The sequence below is a fragment of the Schistocerca americana genome, chromosome 1 (assembly GCF_021461395.2).
Source record: "Schistocerca americana isolate TAMUIC-IGC-003095 chromosome 1, iqSchAmer2.1, whole genome shotgun sequence".
NCBI lineage: Eukaryota > Metazoa > Arthropoda > Insecta > Orthoptera > Acrididae > Schistocerca > Schistocerca americana.
In genome coordinates this window covers 564,460,284-564,483,951 of record NC_060119.1, presented here as the reverse complement: position 1 = coordinate 564,483,951, position 23,668 = coordinate 564,460,284, and the positions used below count along the sequence as shown (strand labels likewise).

General features: G+C 40.5%; 1 protein-coding gene across 3 annotated transcripts in view; it reads left to right on the top strand.

Moving 5' to 3' along the window:
• LOC124606487 (protein pellino-like) overlaps positions 1-23,668 on the top strand; it is a 161,382-nt gene that overhangs the window by 124,148 nt on the left and 13,566 nt on the right. For all 3 annotated transcript variants that reach the window (XM_047138487.1, XM_047138472.1, XM_047138479.1), the window contains one exon: positions 20,147-20,262. In XM_047138487.1, coding sequence (XP_046994443.1) covers positions 20,147-20,262 — 116 coding nt within the window. The remainder of the gene's footprint in view (positions 1-20,146; positions 20,263-23,668) is intronic.

Sequence of the window (23,668 nt, the reverse complement as noted above, 5' to 3'; positions counted from 1 at the left end):
GCAGTCATATACAAATTGCTAATAAAATCTTAGGCGCATGGTAGTGTTTTTATGTACTTGTGACATGTTGGAGTTCAAAGTGTTCTTCTACTAATGGTGGCAACATATAGCAGTACAACTATTCTTTCTTTGTTTTTGTTCTCACCTCCTGCCCCTCGATGATATTTTTCCACACTAAACAAGATAGGCCTATGTTTTTGAGGAAATAGTTATAAAGACCCCAGTTCCATTACATTGAAAATGTTTCCACACCTACTGCCTCACTATGATTTTGTAATGTTAGTTTTGGTTGGAAAGATTACGGCCTTGCTCCAAAGCAATCGTGCCAGTTACTTTATGTGAAGAAATCCCTAGATTCAAGGCGGTTTTTCGGGCTCTCACTGACATTTTTGCCTAGCTGAGCAGCTTATCGTGTGTGATGTCATATTTGAATCATAAGTTGTAAGATTGCTTGAGATAAATGTGCATTTTGAGCTGGCCATCCATCTACACTGGAGACTAGTGTTTAACAATAACAAACTGTGCATTTCCCTCCAGTAATTGTACAGTTTCCGCAGTCTTATTGTCTTGTGTCCCCAGAACCTCAACCTATTGCTGTCATCACCTACATGGAAAAAACATGCTTTTTCATATGATCGATGGCTTCTGGGACATCTCTTAACTTCGGTGTGTAGAATGTGTTTGACAATCCAGTTCGCGCGCGCGCGCGCGCGCGCGCGCGCGTGTGTGTGTGTGTGTGTGTGTGTGTGTGTGTGTGTGTGTGTGTGTGTGTGTGTGTGTTAAAAGGCGGAGGGGATGTTATGTGCAGTATTTTATTACAAAAACTGAAACTTCCTTGCCCTGAAGTTACTCAAGATAATATAGTGAAGGAAGTAAACAACCTTTGATCTGCTTCTAGGAAAGAATCAAAGAACAGTGTGTATGCACAACAGGACAATCGAGAAATCCGGAAAAAAACCTTGGAATTTTTTCATCCAGGAGAAAACTGGGAAAAACACGGGGAATTTTTAGAATTATGGGAATTTTTCATTGTTTGTGTTTTCAGTTAAAATTTTGTAATGCTCACTGGTAAAAATTGATAATCCAACAAAGAAACTGCAGCAATAAAACATAAATGAGAGGGAAACAACTAGAACATAAATTGCAAAGGAAAAGCATCATTTATAACAACAAAACACAGTGCACACAAAAGTGTTTGTCAACAGCAAAATGCTTCAGGACGAAGACTTTGCTATACTTCATAACAACAAACCGTTTCTGATGAGCATGATGTCACAATGTTTGCTGTAGGTTCATTTGAACAGTGCCAGTGGGCTCATGTGCATGCGCATTTGAGTTGTGTGTGAACAGTACGTGCTCTCGCTTGTGACTACTTGAAGTGAGGCTATTAGCTGTATCAGCAGTTGCAACAAGCAGCCAGATGCTACCCGGAAAGATTTTTCTGATGCACTCAAGCTGCTAGATTCGCACGTGCACAAAGCAGTCAGAGTTGTAGTGGGGAGGGGCAGGGGTAGTCTCCACTGAGACCCTTGTTTCCATTTACATTTCTCGCATGAAATGAAAATAAAACTGATTTCTGTGGCCGGGAGCTATCAAGTGAATTAAGATACATTCACATAATTACGGATGGCTAAAATATGTTACTAGTTTCAATTTTCTTATTTCCATGTTTTTGGCAGTCTAGCATTGATCCCCTTGCAGAATAATGAAGTTATTTTTGTTGGTTTGCTAAGGAAATGGTGCTTTTATTACTTTTTTCCGCTGAGGCAGTCAATTTATTTGAAACTAAGTGTTTCATTCCACACTATTGGCTAGTTTCAACTATTCACTGAATTTCAAGTGCATGTTTTCACCAAAAAAAATTACATCCCAAAAACCACAATGAAAAGCGTAATATGAGGTTCAGGTCTACTCCATTCTGAATATGGACATACGAATGTCCACTTTAAGTCAAATTATGCATTTTAATATGGTTTACAAAATTCTGGTGCTCCTAGAGTATTCTCTGATGCTCTGTTTCTTCTGTGACGTGAAGTAAGATCTCGTAATGCTTTATACGTAGGGGCTTCCTATGTTGTGGTAGCTGCGCACGCGCAGTAGCCCCTGTCAAATGGTAGTTCGAAAAACGTTACTTTGAAGTAAATTTTCTTTTACGCAAGATGAATTATGTTAAGTGTGAGAATGTATGATGAATTTTTTAAGTCGGAGCATTTGACTCTTGTTTAAAACTTGACACTCTGAGGACCAGCCACTTCGAAGAGTTTTGAGTGCAGAAAACCAGAAATTTATGTCATTATTAAAATTTTATTGGAACATTTGCATAATGTATCTTTAAGTGTAACACACACAAAAAACCAATATTATATGAGAAAGCTTAGCTTTCCTTGTAGCTACACCATGTTTATTAATTTAAACTATTAATTTTTCCAATTTGTGTGGTCACACTACTTAACAGTGATGTTGCTGTTGGTGGAGTACATCATGTGCCCTATGCTCTGAATATCCGCTGTCATAGCGGATATAGTCAAGATAACGCAACACGAGCTATGATTGATTGGGTTAGGCTGCGGTCACAGTGGCATCAATGTCGGTAGATTCCGTTGATGATCAACATTGGCAGAGGATTACTAACCGTTTCAAATCAGTACGCCACTACATGCGCTCCTGCAATGTAGCCAACCTGATCATCCAAATGTATATATTTTGGACGACAACTGGTGAAATAATTTTGTCATAATGGCTGAAACAACATGAAACATTAACTGTGAGAAACAAATAAGTCTAGTCAGAGGTAGAATTTGTGGCATCCTGAGTGTAAAGCATATCATAACTGGGATACAGTTCGGAATCTATGGACTGGAATTGCTGTTTTATTGGCAAGCACAAATGGGCAAAACCTTTATCTGAATTTTTACGTGTGGATTATAATCAGGAAAAATAATTTGTTCAAGTGACATGGATGGATTATCTTTTAATCAAAGTTACTGTAGTGGTGGATCTTTTTGGGTTGTGGTAAGTGGACGTCAGCTATCTACAAATTATAACTACTGCTTATGGGCATTGTTTTTATGGCAGTAGGGCACTGATTCTGTTAGATGAAGTGGCTTACAAATGTGGTGTATGTATTTGTTTCAACTTTTGAGTGTTTTAGGTGTTCATAATATCTTACACTAAACTTCATGTTCGTCTTTCACACGCATACTGAATGACAGTCATTGAAAGTTAACTCACACACACACACACACACACACACACACACACACACACACTTGTGTCTGTATAGGTGTGTGTGTGTGTGTGGGCGCGCGAGAATGTATACCTGTCCCTTTTTCCCCCCTAAGGTAAGTCTTTCCGCTCCCGGGATTGGAATGACTCCTTACCCTCTGCCTTAAAACCCACATCCTTTAGTCTTTCCCTCTCGTTCCCTCTTTCCTGATGAATCAACCGTAGGTTGCAAAAGCTTGAAATTTGTGTGTGTGTTTGTGTGTTTTTTATTGTGTCTATCTTCCAGCGCTTTCTCGCTTGGTAAGTCACAGCACTGTACAGTGTTAAATACATTCAGCAAAACAGATTCGAGTAGGCCTGTACTTGTAGAGGTGTGATTTGAGGTCTATTAAAAAACCTGATTCTCACATTAAAGATGCAGATCTGGTTCAAGTAAAACTAGAAGTGACACTTTGATATTTGACTTCTGTTGATTAATAATTAGGCTTACAGTGCATTCAGAAAAGTACAGTTTCAAAGTTTTTGTGTAATATGTTGGATGTTGTTTATGATGCTCGAAATACTAATTTAAAATCTAATATTTTCACTCTTGTACCTCAAATACCTGTACTACAAAATTTTATATATATTCTATACCGAGTTGTGCGAGTGCGCTAAGACAGTGTCATATTGCTGATTTTCTTTCTTAAAAGCAACAGTCAGTTTGAAATAATACTGCCTCCAGGAATATTGTTACTTCCTTTCTCAAATCCACTGGCCAAATGTTTAGAGAGCAGCGAAGTGTACTGTCTGAATATGCTGCCAATACTGCATTAATTTTCACCATTTTCAGAATAAAGTAAGCTGCTGTGAAACCATAAATCTATCATTCATTAACTAGATAATATTTCCTTTTGTGTACACATTTTACCTATGTATCATACAATAGAAACATGTACTTTCACCATGTAAATTAACCATTACGTGTTTATAACATCATTGGCAACAACTTTACATGCCGAAGCCACACATCCTGATACTGTATCGTAATAAACCACACTCTGAACAATGTGTTTTGAGAAATCATTAGTGCAGTGTATTACTGAAACTACGTATTTTCGCAATGCATGTGCATTAATATGAAAAACATCAATTCAATTAGTCTGTTAGTTTCTAAGATGGTGGTCCATTCTGACGTTAGTCGCCGGAGAAAGTAATTGGCATCACAAAGTTAAAGCATTTTTTCAGTTCATCTCGTATACTCGTGAAACTTGTCTGTTAATTCCAGTAACTGAGGACAGTGTGTACAGAACTCGCCATGTTATTTTTGAGGCAGGTAAAGCATATTTACATGGATTGTTTAATAGTGAAAGGCGCACTTCAGCACTCAGGTCCAATTGCAAAGGCATCGTGGTATTCACCCCACCCTTGGAGATTAAAATATATCCTACTTCATACATAAAATAGATTTTAACCTAACCTAAAGGTTTTGATCCCACCAAAAACTGACAAATGAGATCGGATTCTGGGTGACAAAGTTGTTGGCTGATGTTATCGAGCAACCTTTGGCGACAGCATCTGAAGACCATTGTTGGTGCCACTGTGAACACAGCCCTACAAAATCACATCACAATCTCGATTTCAGTGCTTTAGAAATGTGCTGTTTTTGGTGGAAATGGAATTTATACTATCATAATACGAAAATATGCAGTGTACATGTTGCTGCACATCAAAGGTGTCTCAAAAACATATCTTTCTCTCCCCCCCCCCTCTTTTCAAAAGTGCTGGAGAGTTCTAAGATGGTAAGATGGTGTATAAAACCTTAACTATAAGTTTTACAGTTCCGAGGGAAAGTATACTGTCACTTTAACACGAAAGAACTGTTTTTTCACCTGGGGCAGAAACTGTATTTTTAACCGGACCATCTGGGAAAAATCGGGAAATTTTCTTTCTTTGTCCGCGAAATCACCCTGAAGAAGCAACATGGGTGCGCCACAGAATTACCTGTGCTGCTTTTTTTTACTGCCAGACCTTTGCATGGAACAACAGATCTGAGGGGAGAACTGAATTTAATCTACACACCTTCAGTTCGGATAACTGTGCAGATTTTGCCTTGGGGTAACTGCACAGTTAAACTGATGATGTGTGGACCCCCTTTAAATGGCAAAACATGAATGTGAATGTTTTCTTTCTTAATGCAGACAGGCTGCAAGATTTTGCGTTCAGGAATGGCTCTTTATTTTTCAGTATACACCGCGCTAAGAAGAGAATGCCAATTCGTATTACTCTGCTATGTGAAAGAGTTGAACTCTCCAGTTGTCTTCGATATCAAGGCTAATTGTCAGCTTCTTTTAAATCTTCAGCTCTCTTCTTTTGCTGGCCATAATTAAGCAAGAAACCTTCACAGTGTAGAATTCAACACTTCAGATCACTGTAATGTCAGATCACGTGACCTACATTCAGAAATTGGCACTTGGGTCAAAATTACTGATGGAAAACTACAACTTGCTTATTGACAGCAAGAATAGATCATGCACTACCGAGATAGTCTCTATCAGCAGATGATGTAACACGTTCAAAAATAAAAGAAATAGCCACAAACTGTCAAAAATGTTGAAAATTTCGTGATAGCTGGGTTTCAGCTTGTGAAATGTTTTAATATTTATTCCTTTTAAGTGGACTTTTTCTGAAAGTGGGGGTTATTAAAACTGGATTTCAGTAACACATTATCAACGACAGTTTTACTTGACCGACAGATATATTCGTTAAGTGAAAATTCCTTAAAAGTGACTTTGTCAATGTGGGTTGTTCCTGTAAAATCTGTCTTTCTGTCGGTGCCAGAATTGCACAGTAATGTGGAAGCCAATCAATGTTCTGAATCTTGAAAATATGACGTATGGATAATGTGGTATGCAATTGATGATGGTACGCAGTGGAATTCATAAAATGTTCCTGGTGATCTCTACATTTGCAGACTGTTGGTTAATTTCTCGGACTTTAATTCGAGATTGCTTTTCTCTATCCATGTAGACCTGAATAAGCTTTTTAAATTACTAAAGAAAATCACAAAACAAAAGTTAAAAAATGGTTTTAACGTACCTGCCAAATCTCCCAGTTTAGGCAGGAGACTCCAGATTTTCCAGTTTCCTCCTGCCTCCTGATTATACCTTTATTTCTCCTGATTTTTATTTATTATTGTCTAACCTAATACATTTGATGTAAAACCCGCTATTTCAGTTCCCCCCCTTCAATTGCCTGAAGTCCTGTGATGTCCATGAAGCAATGAAGAATATGGTATGTCCCATAGTAGCACAGTCCTACTTTCTGCACAAGTATAAAAATCTGTACCAAATATCCCAGGCTGCATTTCACTGGCCTGTTCTTGGTATTATAGTGCTCTTGGTTGTTCTCCTTGGCATCCAGATTGAGTATGCAAGCCAGCTGTCTTTGTTTGGTCATGGTGATGAGTTGTTTCACAGTCTTCTGGAGTTCTGTTCTCTTGAAACAGGAACAGCGTATTCATTGTTGTGTTGGTCTGGTGACAGTGTAACAGAAACAACAGTGTGACGCCTGTAGTTTCTCCCTTTGCTGTGTTGTATGTCAATGTCATAGTGGGTTGTATTGTATCCCAAACTCACTGTGTGACATCAGTCTACATTGACAGTGTGTATGCCAATGTCTTATTAAAGCATTCTGTGACACCTTTTGTATGTGGGTTACGTTGCAAAGTGAAATTACCTCTGACCACAATTATGACTGGAAAACTTGCCGACGATCAGTGATCATCATATGGGGCACTGTTTGCTTCAAAGTAATGTCTTCTGCAAGGAATCTTGCAATTTCTGGAGCTTTGACAGTTGGCAAAACTTTGCTGTCACCCTAGCATTTGAAGCAGTCAGTGCAGATATTGTCACCAACTTAGGGAACCACCCCATGAGAGTTCCCAGTTTTGGTGGAATGATGCTGCTGCAGGTGAAATTGGTACCAGATGCCTAGGAGTTAAGTACGGATGTGCTCCTTTAGCTGGTGTTTGTTGCAGTGGTTAACATAGTGCCTAAAGGATCAGTTGAGAGGAGGCCAGTGATAGCCTGCATTTGATTGTGTTTAGAGTCTTTGTGATCCAAGGTGACGACATGTTGGAGCATCATGAAAATATTTCAGGATCGCTGGCTGCAGATCAGCTGGGGTGATGAGCAACCATTTCCCCTCCCCTCCCCTCCCCCAGTGAGAGTGCCTCTTATACAATATTCAAATTATTAATTGGAATTGTCCTTTGATTGGTTCCTCAGTCTTCAAAGCCTCTATGGTTTACAATGAATTAGCCATAAAAATTACACTAAATATAGCAAAACAACACCGGGTTTGGCTGTATAACAGCACCTAATTTTCCCATAAAATGAAGTGATTTTTCCCTGTCCCTGCCCATAACTGTAGAGTCAGTGTGAATTTTAGTTTTGGCATTCTTCTTACACAGTTCTAGGCATGGGGAAGAAGTTAGTGCTTCCTAAAAGATAAGGTGAAAGCTTTCTTGCATCTCATTTCTGGAAAATTTGGCATCTCCCTGCAGTAGTTCTTGTAAGGGGCGTGCCTTGATGCAAAAGTCCTTTATGAACAACTGGTAGTATAACAGGGTGTATACGACCCGGGAGGTCCGGGAAAAACCTGGGAATTTTTTTCATCCGGGAAAAACCCGGGAATTTTTTAGAATTCCGGGAATTTTTCATTGTTTTAGTTCCCGGTTAAATTTTTGTAACTTTGACTGGTAAGAACCGATACTCTAAAAAAGGATATTACTGTATCCCACTACTGCAGAACAGTACTTCAACAATGAAACATAAACGAGAGAAAAAAATGAAAATAACTTAAATTGCAAAGGAAACCCGCTATATACAACGACTACGCACAGTGCTGATACAAGTGTCTGCCAACAGCAAAATGTGTCAAAGGCTTTAGGAAAACAATGCTATGCTTCATAACAACAAATTGCCTCCGATGAGCTTGAAGTCACAACTGTTTATATTAGATTCGTTTTAGCAGTTACAAGGGGGCTCATGTTTCATGCGCAATTGAGTCACATTTGAGTAGTGTATTCTCCTGCTTCTGGCTACAGGACTTTGGCTGTTGGCTGTGCAAGCAACTGGATGCTACCAGGAAAAGGGGGGCCAAATTCATATTCATGAGGAAAAAAAACTTGTTTCACAAAGCGCCCAGCATCCAGTGCACGTTCGTCTATCGATTATTCATATGATTTTGTAACGCATGCCTCTTGGTTTTTGAATATTTTTGAACACATTTTAAATTGATTTGTGAATGAATCGTTAGTTGATTTTCGGATGCGTGCATAATGTACTCGATGTCTCTGTCAGGAGAATCCTTGTCACTTCTAGAAGTAAACTTTCCACAGACAAAAGGGGGTGGAGCTATACGAGCTGATACCAGTAAAGCCGAACGGATGAATTCCAATCGTTGTCTGATGGTGTGGTTCATTCGGTATGCAAATGACCAGTGTTGTTACGATTACTAGCGAAATCCGTAGATTCAGACTACTAGAATGGAAATAAACAACTAACAGGAATAACAGGTGAGAAAGATTACGTATTATCTTCTCGGTGTATCCAAGAAAATGAAATTTTGACAGAGAATTTTTGGCCAGATCGCTACACTGGCTAGGACCAGTTGTACAGTCCCCAGCTAGCAGCCGCTTACGTTCTATTCTGGAAGTAATGCGGAAAATGTGTTGTATGAACATGCAACAATGCCTAACCGGAGAATAATCGTGGGATAACTAAACCTGTGATTCTGGCAGGGTTAGTGAAGTTAATCAACGAACAAATTTTGACAATGGCAGGAATAGCTACAGAATTGGTGATGACAAGATTGTTTGTTAGAACGAGAAAGGAGAAGAAACGGGGACATTACACAAATTATGAAAGCATAAGAAGATTCCAAATTTATATAAAAATTTCGTCGTACTGATCTCATGCTTGATAAACTGCTGCATATGAATGAAATTTGAAACTATTTCCTAACATAAAGCTTTTTGTAGTAGGCCTAATAGGAATTTGTTACAGGTACTTCGTGAATTATATTCTGTTGTGTTATAAAAATGATCATTTGTGCCAAAACAGTCATTTATTTGGTGTGTGTTACAAAACTGCTGCAATATTAGAAAGGCCTATTTTGATTTACGTAGCAGACAGTGACAAAAGAGACGTAATCAGATCAAGAAACCATACCAGTCTTGGTTATAATTTGTATTAGCATCTTTTTCAGTATTAGATAATGGTGGTTCGGAAATATCGTAGATCCGGGACTGATGCGCAGAGCAGTCTGAGTTATAGTGGGGATGTGTGTAGTATCCACGTGACCCGTGTTTACATTTAGTGATTTTGCTGTTTCCTCTTCGTTTACTGCTCTCACTTCAAATGAAAACAAAATGGATTTCTGTGGCCGGGGGTACTATCAAGTGAATTAAAATACATTCACATAATTACGGAAGGCTAATATGTTATTAGTTTCAGAATTTATTTTATTTCCACTTTTCTGACAGTCGTGCATTAATCGCCTTGTAGAACAATGAAGTTGTTTTTGTCGGTTTGCTAAAGAAATTCGGTTTCTATTAATCTGTTTCTGCTGAGGCAGTCAATGTGTTTGAAACGAAGTTTTTAGTTCCACACTATTGGCTAATTTCAACTGCCCGCTGCATTTAATTGCATCCTCTTCTAGCACGTATGGCATTATGCCATAATAAAGAAGAAAAAATGAGTTAATACAGTACTGGTACTCCAAGAAAATTTGCATCCCGAAACCCACACTGAAAAGCTTAATATCAGATCGAGGCCTACTTCATTGGGAATCTGGACATATGAATGTGCTCTTTAAGTATACACTTCAGATGTGCCATTTTAATGTGGTCCACAAAATTCCGATGCTCTTGGAGTATCCTCTGATGGCTTGTTTCTTTTATGACATAATGTAAGATCTTTCAATGTTTTACACGTACATACAGGCTTCCTGTGTCATAGCAGCTGCCAAGGCGCGGTGGCGCCTGTTATCGGGCGCTCTCTGACAACTACTGAAACGAACCTGTTTCTAACAGGTCGCGAGAAAATATTGTGACTGGTGGTTTGAAAAGCGTTACTTTCAAAGTAAATTTTCTTTTAGGCATGCTGAACTATGGGCGAGAATGTACGATGAATTTCTTAAATCACAGAGCGTTTTATGATGAGCCATTTCGAACCCAGAAGATCAGACATTCATGTCGTTATTATGAGCGAATTGATATAGTGCTACAGGAAGCTCTCTCTCCTCTGCAGTAGCTAATTTATTTGTGGAAAACTTCAAGGACAAGTCACTGGACTCGGCTACAAATTTTACTGGCACATTTGTCTAATATATGTGAAAGCTTAACTTCTCTTGCAGCTTATTAACTTTAGAGACCAATATTATATGTGAAAGCTTTTCTTTTCTTTTCTTGTAGCAACACTATGTATATTAATTTAAAACATTAACTTTTCCTGATTGTGTATACGCGCTACTTAACAGTGATGCTATTAGCTGACTACATCACGTGTCGAGTGGTCTGAAGAACTGCTGTCATCGACTGGCGGCATCATGTGATATGAGCTATGAATGGCTTACAAAAGCGCATCTCAATCTCGATTAAATGGTTCGGAAAGTTGTATGCGGTGTTTGGTGGAATTCGAATTTATACTTTCGTAATACGAAATTATGCAGCGTACATGTTGCTGAATGTCAAAAATCTTTCCAAAAGGGGTTTGCTTCCCCGAGTTTCGTTTTCTAAAGTGCCGGGAAATTCTATGCCCATGTATAAAAACATAACCATTCGAAGGATCGATAAGTTTTACAGCTCCGAGGGAAAATATACTGTCACTTAATAACACGGAAAAAGTGTTTTTTCATCCGGGAGAAAGTATATTTTTAACTGGGAAACCTGGGAAAAATCCGGGAATTTTTTTTCCTTGTCCGCTTATACACCCTGTATAATGTTGTGTATTGATGACTTACTGCCTTTTTCGTTGTTTAGCTCAAGGCTGTTGGATGCCAATGAAGAACACTCAAAAAGAGGAAACCAGAGATATAACACAGGTGGTAGGTGTAGATGGTTGCCTTTAGCTTACACTAGGGAAACTGGAGTGGAAGAAGCTTGTGAATTGCAGATGCTCTGAGCCCCTGAGAACCACGATGTCAATGAGTTCACACAGGTTAAAATGAGATTGGAAAGGAGTAAAACTGCTGAAATAGTGGTCCCCGCTCATGAGGGGGAGGTATCGACCCTCAGGCCAGAGGAAAGTGTTGTTAAGAACCACCTCTACTAGGTGTCCTTTGACAATGTTAGGCACTGATCCACGCAGTCACTTGCCGTCACTGGAAGTTTGTCTTTCTTCCTTTGCTTCTGTCCTCTCAGAAACTGCAGACTGACCTGAACTCCCTCAAGTTCTTATATGCTTCTTATAACCTTTGTCAAGACATGGCATAGTAAGCAAATTTTCGTGTCAGGTTTTTTTTTGGGGGGGGGAGGGGGGGGGGGAGGATACATAGGAACTTCGTAAATACTCAGCCCTATGTTGTGACTACTAGATGACAGCTTTGAGACTCAGCTCTTGCATGCTAGTGAGAACAGATGGATCTAGATGAGCAGAAGAAAGTAGCAGAGGTCTGTATTTCGATGCTGGACAACAGAAGATGCAGCCAGGGCAACTAGTCACAACAATAATACGGAGGTTGCAGGAGTGATAGAGAGATGAGCTGGAGCAGCAGTCACTGTCCTGAGAGAATTAATAGTACAAGTAACACAGCAGTGGCTGGGCGGACTACAGGCAGCAAGCTGCGGCTCAGTACTGAACCCGGCATGTTACAACATAGTTGAGGACAGTGTGACACTGCAGTGGGCACACAGTGAATTCCTACACAGCACAGCAGACATACAGTGAAGCAGTCTTGGTGGCAGCGCATCTTGACTTGCCTTTGCACAGCTCGTCACAAAAAAGTGAATCATGGTCACAACTGAGACTGTAGTCACTGTGAGTGTAGCAGCAACCAAGACTCTTAAACTCATTCTCCATGCTTTCAATGGTACAAAGTCCACATAAAATGAATTTATAAATAATGTGGATGTAACTTTTAAACCATTCTGTGAAACGGGCCATCCAATACTGTTCAAATTTGTAAAATTCCATATTCAGGGTCCTGCGTGGGGCAAACTACATGTGCTAATTACCATCCACATTGGAAGAATTTAAAAAATCCTTTGTTTAAAAATTACATGTAACCACAGTTTGGTCTTTTGTGCCTGTAAGATGCTTACTAGCAAACAATCAAAAGGAGAATCAATTGCAGACTGGCAAGTAATGTAGATCCGCTTCAATACAATTTTTTGAGGTTGTTCATAATGCAATGTCAGATTCAGAACAGACAGGATCTTTGTTGTTAGTAGAAAAATTAAATAGACAAGTGCTCATTCTTGGAATTTATGATGAGTGCAGAGAGACAACTGTGTGTACAAGGGGCAAAAACATTACCGTAAATGAGGCGGTATAAGTTGTTTTGACAGAAGTCTCGGAAATTGTGTGCCAAAGAAGACAGTCAAGGTGTGAAAGTTGCAGTTTATTGGGACATAGAAGTCCCTCTAAGAAAGCAAAGCCAGGGAAATCATAGAAAAGAGAAGTATAAGAATACAATCAGATGAAAACAGTATTTAAAGTAAACTGTAAAAGTAAAAGTGAGTTTGTAGAATTGAATTGCACACAGACTAGAGAAAGTCTGACTAGAGAAAGTCCGGTAAGATTGCAATACTGTATGAGCACTGGTGATCCACTAATTGGTGGATGATCCGCAGTATTGATACATTATTTGACCATGGGATGATGGTCTGTGTCTACTCCCTTCTGGTTTTGAATGTATCTGAAAATTGTCACAAAAGGCTGACACTTTCTGATGTTTCTTTGTCATTCCTGACCTTAATCGGCAATGGAATAGTAGCTTTGTCCCTCATCTTGTCTATAGTGCTAGCAGAGCACGATATTTCAGTCATTGACATTAAGCTGCATTTCCTGGTTCACCTGTCCCTACACATATACCTTTTGGGATGAATTGTGGCTGCTTGTGACAGTTTGTGATCTGAAGTTCTCCTTGATCACCTACAATGTCTATGTTCGTCATTGACATGTAGATTTCTTTTGTGAGCCTGAGCAGCTTGTTGCAACAGACGAAATCTTAACAGTTTAACTGAGCATCTGTATCGACAAAAATAATCAATTTTTGAAAAAATAATTTGCGATAACATCTTTAGCAGCAAATCACCACTCAGAACTATGCTTGTTGAAGTAGGTTTGTCAGTCTGGAGTTAATCATCCACAGTCTAGGCTGTTTGTGATACCTAAAAGAAGTACCATTTGAGAATAACATTACGACTTCATTTAGTAAAAATGACAAATTCGAAGGGCTGTATTCTGTCATTGATAGTTACTGTTGCAATACGTGATGACATCAGTGAGATTTTCAGATGCTTGGTAACTGTCATCAATGGAAGATTTCCATCTGTAGCAGTCTGACCTCTGTAGATGGTCTTATCACTTAGTTTTAGCTAGGCAAGTATCTGGTACTTTTGTACAGCAACGAGAAATGGCTGCAGCATGTTGATGAGCAACCTCATCCAGGCTCTGTAGGTAGGCTTTGTCCCATAGATTGACTAAAATCATCTGCAGATGACTGCCAGGAATTGGACTATCGTGATTGTTGACATATTGTGATGTAAGGGTTGTCGGAACACGCATGCACTTTCTCTGCAGTATTGTACAACATGTCCAGGGCATACACAGTTGTCCTCCGTCCTCACAAGTATCTGTCCTTTTGTGGGGTGTATTACTTTGTGGAAGAGGTGCTGGGATGTTGTTTGATGGTTGCTGGTTAAGTCCAAGCTGGCAGAGTCCAGTCTTCCTGGTACTTCAGCTAATGATGGCGATTAGAGCTAAAGATTGATACAGCTCTTCTTCAACATTTCTTTTGCCTCCTAATGTGTGCTAGTTGATATTCATGGCTGCTATTCTTGGTTACTCCACCCAACATTTCTGGTTGCCAAATGCCCATTCGCTAGATGACCCTGGAATTGTCTCGATGATTATATCCAACAGAAGCAAATTTGTGGGATACTTTTTCTTTTCACAGTTTCTATCAAAGTTCTCAGTATTTTGAAAACACACACACACACACACACACACACACACACACACACACACACACACACACACACACATACTTTTGGGGGGAAAAGGATGTTGAGTCACTTGCAGTTCATTTTCTCTCTCTCTCTCTCTCTCTCTCTCTCTCTCTCTCTCTCTCTGTCTGTGTGTGTGTGTGTGTGTGTGTGTGTGTGTGTGTGTACAGGATGGTCCATTCATCATGTCCGGGCCAAATATCTCATGAAATAAACGTCAAACGAAAAAACTAAAAAGAACGAGACTTGTCTAGCTTGAACGGGAAAACCAGATGGCGCTATGGTTGGCCTGCTAGATGGCACTGCCATAAGGTCAAACAGATATCAGCTGCGTTTTTTTTAAATAGGAACCCCCATTTTTTATTACATATTCATGTGGTATGTTAAGAAATATGAATGTGTTAGTTGGACCACCTTTTTCGCTTTGTGATAGATGCTGCTGTGATAGACACCAACATATGGCTCACAATTTTAGATGAACAGTTGGTAACAGGTAGTTTTTTTAAATTAAAATACAGAACATAGGTACGTTTGAACATTTTATTAATGTGGTACATGTACCTTTGTGAACTTATCATTTCTGAGAACACATGCTGTTACAGCGTGATTACCTGTAAATACCACATTAATGCAATAAATGCTCAAAATTATGTCAGTCAACCTCAATGCATTTGGCAGTACGTCTAACGACATTCCGCTCAACAGCGAGTAGTTCGCCTTCCATAATGTTCACACATGCATAGACAATGCGATGACGCATGTTGTCAGGCATTGTCGGTGGATTCCGATAGCAAATATCCTGCAACTTTCCCCACAGAAAGAAATCTGGTGAACGTGCGGGCCATGGTATGGTGCTTCGACGACCAATCCACCTGTCCTGAAATAGTCTATGCTATTCAATACCGCTTCAACCGCACGCGACCGATGTGCCGGACATCCATCATGTTGGAAGTACATCGCCATTCTGTCATGCAGTGAAACATCGGTAGAACATTACATAGGAAATCAGCATACATTGCACCATTTAGATTGCCAGCGATAAAATGGGGGTATATTATCCTTCCTCCCATGATGCCACGCCATACATTAACCCCCCCAAGGTCGCTGATGTTCCACTTGTCGCAGCCATCATGGATTTTCCGTTGCCCAATAGTGCATATTATGCCAGTTTACGTTACTGCTGTTGGTGAATGACGCTTCGTCGCTAAGTAGAACGCGTTCAAAATATCTGTCTTTGTCCCATAATTTCTCTTGTGCCCAGTGGCAGAACTGTACACGACATCCAAAGTCGTTGCCGTGAAATTCCTAGTGCATAGAAATATGGTACGGGTGCAATCGATGTTGATGTAGTATTCTTAACACCAACGTTTTTGAGATTCCCGATTCTCACGCAATTTGTCTGCTGCTGATGTGCGGATTAGATGCGACAGCAGCTAAAACACCTACTTGGACATCATCATTTGTTGCAGGTCGTGGTTGACGTTTCACATGTGGCTGAACGCTTCCTGTTTCCTTAAATAACTTAACTATCCGGCGAATGGTCCAGACACTTGGATGATGTCATCCAGGATACTGAGCAGCATACATAGCTCATGCCTGTTGGGCATTTTGATCACAATAGCCGTACATCAACACGATGTCGACCTTTTCCGCAATTGGTAAACGATCCATTTTAACATGAGTAATGTACCACGAAGCAAATACTTTCCACACTGGTGGAATGTTACGTGACACGACGTACCTATACGTTTGTGACTATTACAGTGCCATCTATCACAAAGCGAAAAAAGTGGACCAACTAAAACATTCGTATTTCTTTATGTACTACACGAATATTTAATAAAAAATGGAGGTTCCTATTTAATAAATCGTAGTTGATATCCATTTGACCTATGGCAGCGCCATGTAGCGGGCCAACCATAGTGCCATCTGGTTTCCCCGTTCAAGCTAGACGAGTTTCGTTCTTTGTAGTTTTTTCTTTTGATGTATATTTTGTGAGATATTTGGCCCAGTCACTGTCAGTGGACCACTCTGTGTGTGTGTGTGTGTGTGTGTGTGTGTGTGTGTGTGTGTGTGTGTGTGTGTACTGAAAGGGACCTGCAAGTGACTCAACGTCCTTTTCCCCCCAAAAGTATTGTCATCGGCGGGCCAAGTGTTTGTGTCACTACATGAGCTGAAATGGCCAAATATGCATCTTCCCTGCTTAGCATTCTCGTTCAATCATTTCGTGAAAGGTTGTCAGAACAATCATTTGTTGTTTACAGATGTCACAACCCGCTCATAGAAATTTCCCAGAATATCATTCTGAGCAGTAAATGTGTTAACCAACATTTGAATCTTTTTATTGGCCTGAAATACGTCTACATGGTGTTGTAGTTACCCACAAATTTTTGCAAGTTCTTGAAGTGCATTATGCAGCAATGCCAAATCTAAAATTAAGCATCAGTTATTGAAAATGACAGTCACAATCGCATTATTTATTTTACTCCCAATCGGTTTCAACCCACGATGGTGTCATCTTCAGGGCAATTTACACCATTTGGTCGCTCGCTGGAGTCTTCACCCTGCATGTGCACAGTTGGTAACTAGTTAGGCATAGTTACCATCCGTGCACAGGCAGGGTGATGACTCCAGCGAGCGACCAAATGGTGTAAATTGTCCTGAAGATGACACCATCGTGGGTTGAGGCTGGTTGGTGGCAAAATAAATGTTGCGATTGTGACTGTCATTTTGAATAATTGGTTATAAGTAAATTAATCGCTTTTTGTCTCCATACAACTATGTTGTCTAAAAATTTAAACCTAAGCATGTTGGTGTTAGTTTCCCGAGTATGCCTTCATACTTGGATCTGTCCGAAGCGTGATCTATTCGGTCTTCTTTAGCTCTCATAAGATGGTCTGCAAGAACCTAGTAGCTCTCACAAACTGCTGATACTGTACAACACCCTTCTTGTCTAACACACTTCCAATTTTCAGTAGTTGAACACCAAGATCATCTGCAAAGTAGTGCAGTTCTCCGTATGCCTTTGGGGAGGTGTGGTGAACATAAATTTTTTCAATGAATGCTTTAAACTGATCGGTAGTTTTCGTTTTCTTTACTACATCACTTAAGCAAAGTTCAAGCCTATGGCCCGTGGCCAATGGCAAACGGTAACAGGCAGAAATTTGTCTTTATGAAGAGCCCCACTCTAGGTTTTAGGCCAGTCATCAGTGCAGCTCTATCACATGCCACAGAAATCAGTCTACTGTTTAAAAATCTTCAATCTAATTTGTAGCTTTCGAAACATTGAGCCACAGCATAAAAAAGGCCAAGAGACTTCACACTTGAGAGTTCAGATAGGTCCATAATTAAATTTGAGACATACTCCAAATATGCAAGGCAGACTCTAATGTGTAAAATTTGAGTTGATTCGTCAATGGTTATTACAAACCTATTGTCCACTTTTACTATTGCCAGTAGAATATGTTTCCTTATTTCTGAACTGAAAAGATTATTTATATTCTTACCCGCCTTATTTGAATGTAGAATTCAGCCCATATTTAATCAAGTGAGCTCTTTAACATCTATTTCTGATAAAAGGTTGAAAGATTGCTCCCCTTTTGCAACCTTATAAGGCTGTGCGAAAGGTTCTCACTGTAAGTTCTTTCTCTTCTGATATGGTTTTCAAACATTCATTTTCCACTGTTTTTTGTTGGAACTCGGCTAAAATTTACAGCTGCTTGATGTGCAGCACTGTCTTTGTGATCAAAAATATTTTTCTCAGTGCTGTTTGTTGCTGGGTTTGAGTTTCCACAGAACTAGTGATACCACATCCAGTCCGTTGCTTAGATATTTTCATACCAGCTTCTTTTTCAGTGTCCAGAGATACAATTTTTGGTAAACCCTGTAACCCAATTTTTTGTAGTGTGCAATAAGCCAACTGTATTTTTGACAAAACCTGCTCTTCTATTCAAAAGTGCAATAGTATTGACACTGTTTAAAGCTTTCTTGACATCCTCAATACATGAAGATGAAGTGCTGCTGGATGAAGCAGGCAATGGTGACTCCATTTGAACCAGCGGGTATTTTTCAGTTTCTTCATCTAGATTCTGTTTTTTAGGTCTTTTACTGAAATAACTATTTTATCCATTGTAATCGACAAACGAAAACTTTGATTTTGGAATGTTACTTGAGAGAAGTGAGCAAGAACAACAGAACTGTGGCAGGCAGAGAAGTCATTTGACACACCAAACAGCTGAATTGAATAAACTTTGAGTGAAGTGGCATAAAGGGCATTATAGTGGAGCTGGTACAGAGTAGGGGACCAGACGGGGAGGAGGAGGTGGAAGAGGAGGAAGAGTCAGCTAGCCAGCTAGCCACAGCCATCTCCCACTTCCTGCCAGTGCAAGCATCTAGATAAAGTACAGTCTAGTCTCGTACCTAGTAGGCATAGTTTTACATCACTTCAAATGCAGCACAACTTCTGTTGTATGAAATCTCAAAAATCTGCAGTCGTAGCCTATGTCTGTCCAAATGTTTATTAGAAAATTGTGTAAAAATTTGAAGTAAATGAAACAACTGCTTTGCCCCTTTTCTTGTATTCACCTGTACTACCACCAATAAAAGTTGCCTATCCAGCAATCTTAGCAACAACAGTACTAGTACATGTATTCCTCTGTCAGATGTATCAGAACAGTTTTTGCTTATAACTTCTGTTCGCCACCAGTATGGGGACTCTTCCTGAAATTGATGCATCCTAGAAAGTTTGTAACATCACAGAATCACACTTTGTGTACGTAAACTTACAGGTGCTGGTGCCTATAACTTCGATGCTCTGTAGCATTGTTGGACTACATTTCCGAATGTCGCATATATTGAAAAAACTTTGTGGACTGTGTCCACCAGGACGTTTGAGTATTGTGCAAAAATCTGCAGTAAATTGGTCAAGAACTTTTCAAGATTTTTGGTAACTGCATTAAACCTTGACTATAGTAAGACAGGTTAGTGAAATGTGTTTCTGCAAGGTGCTAGCCCCTTGGGAAGTCTGTCTTTGGAGCAGCCTGAATATCCATAAGTTAAGTATAGCTCATGATGTAATCTTGTATAACTGCAAGTTTAACTTTACTGATAGTGGACAAACATTTTGGTAACTAGAAGTTAAGAGACTGTGCATTATCAGCTGATAGCATTTATAGTTTCCTTCAAAGAACAGATTGCTGTAACCAATGGGGAAAACATTTTGTGGGGAGGTAATCTGTGCACATTTTACAAAACTTTGTGAGATTCACAGTAGAAAGGCTTCTTTTGCAGACAAGCCCTTTTTATCAGTTGGGTAACCAGAAGAAATGCTGCACATTACTCAGAAAAAAATGGCTGGCAGAGTGAAAGTGTTTCAGTATACTTTACCACCACAGTGAATAAGAATAAATTCAATACTGGATGATGTGTTAGCTCCAATGCAATACTCGTCACCTTGCCTGTGCCCATTATTTTCCTGTGGTGCAATAGTAATAGTAGTAGTAGTAGTAGCAGCAGTAGTAGTGAGCGGCTATTATAAACACCGTGCTTTGGAGCAGTATAAATAATGTAACTTTAGAGGAAAAGACAAGACAGGAAGATAGTCTTAATTTTGGTTTTATGTTTTCAGTTACAGTGTTAATTATGACGACAATTTTGTGGATGTTATGTGTGTTAAAATTTAGAAATGTTATTGCACTTTCTTTGCAGTATGGGCCAACAGCAAGACTGTCCCTAGGCATTGAAGCAGCCTTTTATGTAGACAGAGGACCTTTGCAGTACGCCTTCAATCCTTGTGGGCACATAGCAAACAAGAAAACTGTTGAGTAAGTTCTTACATGTAGTCAACCTCTATTACTAACTTCTGCAGTTATAGTAAAGCAAGTTATATCACAAATAAGGTTTTTTTTTTTTTTTAAAACGGTCCGATAAGAAGGCTCGGGTGTTGCAGTAGCTATTTAAAACTTTATAATCTAATGGTCCCCATGAACCATGGACCTTGCCGTTGGTGGTGAGGTTTGCGTGCCTCAGCAATACAGATAGCCGTACCGTAGGTGCAACCACAACGGAGGGGTATCTGTTGAGAGGCCAGACAAATGTGTGGTTCCTGAAGAGGGGCAGCAGCCTTTTCAGTAGTTGCAGGGGCAACAGTCTGGATGATTGACTGATCTGGCCTTGTAACACTAACCAAAATGGCCTTGCTGTGCTGGTACTGCGAATGGCTGAAAGCTATGGGAAACTGCAGCCATAATTTTTCCCGAGGGAATGCAGCTTTACTGTATGGTTAAATGATAATGGCGTCCTCTTGGGTAAAATATTCTGGAGGTAAGATAGTCCCCCATTCGGATCTCCGGGCAGGGCTACTCGAGAGGACGTCGATATCAGGAGAAAGAAAACTGGTGTTCTACGGATCGGAGTGTGGAATGTCAGATCCCTTAATCGGGCAGGTAAGTTCGAAAATTTAAAAAGGGAAATGGATAGGTTAAAGTTAGATATAGTGGGAATTAGTGTAGTTCGGTGGCAGGAGGAACAAGACTTTTGTTCAGGTGAATACAGGGTTATAAATACAAAATCAAATAGGGGTAAAGCAGGAGTAGGTTTAATAATGAATAAAAAAAATAGGAGTGCGAGTAAGCTACTACAAACAGCATAGTGAACGCGTTATTGTGGCCAAGATAGAAGCGAAGCCCACACCTACTACAGTAGTACAAGTTTATATGCCAACTAGCTCTGCAGATGACGAAGAAATTGAAGAAATGTATGATGAGATAAAAGAAAGTATTCAGATAGTGAAGGGAGATGAAAATTTAATAGCCATGGGTGACTGGAACTCGATAGTAGGAAAAGGAAGAGAAGGAAACGTAGTAGGTGAATATGGAATGGGGATAAGGAATGAGAGAGGAAGCTGCCTGGTAGAATTTTTCACCGAGCATAACTTAATCATAGCTAACACTTGGTTCAAGAATTACAAAAGAAGGTTGTATACATGGAAGTAGCCTGGAGATACTGACAGGTTTCAGATAGATTATATAATGGTAAGACAGAGATTCAGGAACCAGGTTTTAAATTGTAAGACTTCTCCAGGGGCATATGCGGACTCTGACCACAATCTATTGGTTATGAACTGTATGTTAAAACTAAAGAAACTGTAAAAAGGTGGGAATTTGAGGAGATGGGACCTGGATAAACTGAAAGAACCAGAAGTTGTAGAGCGCTTCAGGGAGAGCATTAGGGAACAATTGACAGAACAATTGAAAGAAATACAGTAGAAGAAGAATGGGTAGCTTTGAGAGATGAAATGGTGAAGGTAGCAGAGGATGAAGTAGGTAAAAAGACGAGGGCTAATAGAAATCCATGGGTAACAGAAGATATATTGAATTTAATTGATGAAAGGAGAAAATATAAAAATGCAGTTAATGAAGCAGGCAAAAAGGAATACAAACGTCTCAAAAATGAGATCGACAGGAAGTGAGCCTTGAGCAGCCGCTGGGTGAAGTATCAGTGCAGCAGCAGTGCGATAGGGAGTCACATATTTAGCTTTCATATTTGTTTTGTAGTTTGATTCTTTAATTTCTTTCCGGGTGTTTGTGCGCTTGCATATTTAATTAGATAAAATCCTTGCGTATTCTCGTATTTGAGAGGAGTTATATTGCTTATTGATAGCTGTAAAGTATAAATTCGCAGAGTCGTTAGTTGTTTGTTTTGGACAGCTAGTGCTTTCTGTTTATTTCGTAGAGTCAGTTAGCAGCAGATAGAGGCCAGTACAGTTTCATCTGTGCTTGCAGAGTGACAGGTTTAATTCAAATTACTTTGTGTGCTTGCGTGGCGAAATTTTTCGACTCTTTGCGTATTTTCGAATTAGAAAGAGGTAGTATCAAATTTTAATAGCGATAGAGTGTAACATCACGTAGGCGGTTGTCATTTTTACTAAGACAGGGGTAGGATCGCATTGTGATATCTGTATAGTGGCCTAGTCATGGTCATTTGATTGCTTGGTTCGTAAGTAATTGTTCATATATCTCAGCTCAATCTGGCGCTGGTGACGCAAGTGTGCAGTCGCATATTGCTGTTTTATTTGTTGCAACTGTATACGTCCAGATATTAGTAGTAGGATGGATAGGGTGTGTGCATGCTGTGTGCGGGTGCAGGAGGAACTGGCCGCGGTTCGCGAGCAGCTGAGCATGCTGTTGGCCACGGTCAGCCGCCTTCAGGCTGATGCCTCGAGGTGCAGCGATGGCGGAGGGTCTGGCTCGTCGCTTGAGGCACCCCAGGTGTCGCTTGCTGCGTCCACTGACTCAGCCGCCGAGGCAGCTTTTAGTGTACCTGTCACGTTAGGGCCGCCGTCACCTCAGGGTGAGTGGCGGACTGCAACGGATTCACGTTGCTCGAGGCGGAGGGTCAATGTGGAGGCTGGCCTCGCCCGTTCATCCTGTCAGTGGGCAGGTGGCCGCTCCTTCAGCAGGGCTCGAGCAGGCACACGGGGGCAAAGGCTTGCTGGTTATTGGGAGCTCCAACGGTAGGCGGGTGATGGAGCCCCTTAGGGAAATAGCGTACAGGGCTGGAAAGAATGCCACCGTGCACTCGGTTTGTCTGCCGGGAGGGCCTCATCCAAGATGTGGAGGCGGCTTTGCCTGTGACTATCGAGCATATGGGGTGCAGGCGTCTGCAAGTAGTTGCTCACGTCGGCACCAATGATGCCTGTCGCTTGGGTTCTGAGGCGATCCTCAGTTCGTTCAGGCAGCTGGCAGATTTGGTGAAGATCGCTGGCCTCGCACGTGGGGTGCAAGCAGAGTTCTCTATTTGCAGCATCGTTCCCAGAGTGGATCAGGGTCCTTTGGTTTGGAGCAGAGTGGAGGGTCTCAACCAGAGGCTTCATCGACTCTGTGAGGGTCTTGGCTGCAGATTTCTACACTTGCGCTATTGGGTGGGGAATTGTAGGATACCCCTAGATAGGTCAGGGGTGCACTACACAAAGGAAGGGGCTACTCGGGCAGCAGAGTACTTGTGGCGTGCACATGAGGGTTTTTTAGGCTAGGCAGTAGGGCGAGGTGTCCTGATGAACACTCACCAGTCTACGTGTAGGCAGGGAAATCAGGACACGCTCAGTGTAAAGACACTTCAGCTATCAAGATATTAGCAGTAAATTTTCAGTGTGTTCGGAATAAAGTTCCTGAATTTACTGCCCTCCAGGAAGCGTGTGGCGCACAAATTATTCTCGGGACTGAGACCTGG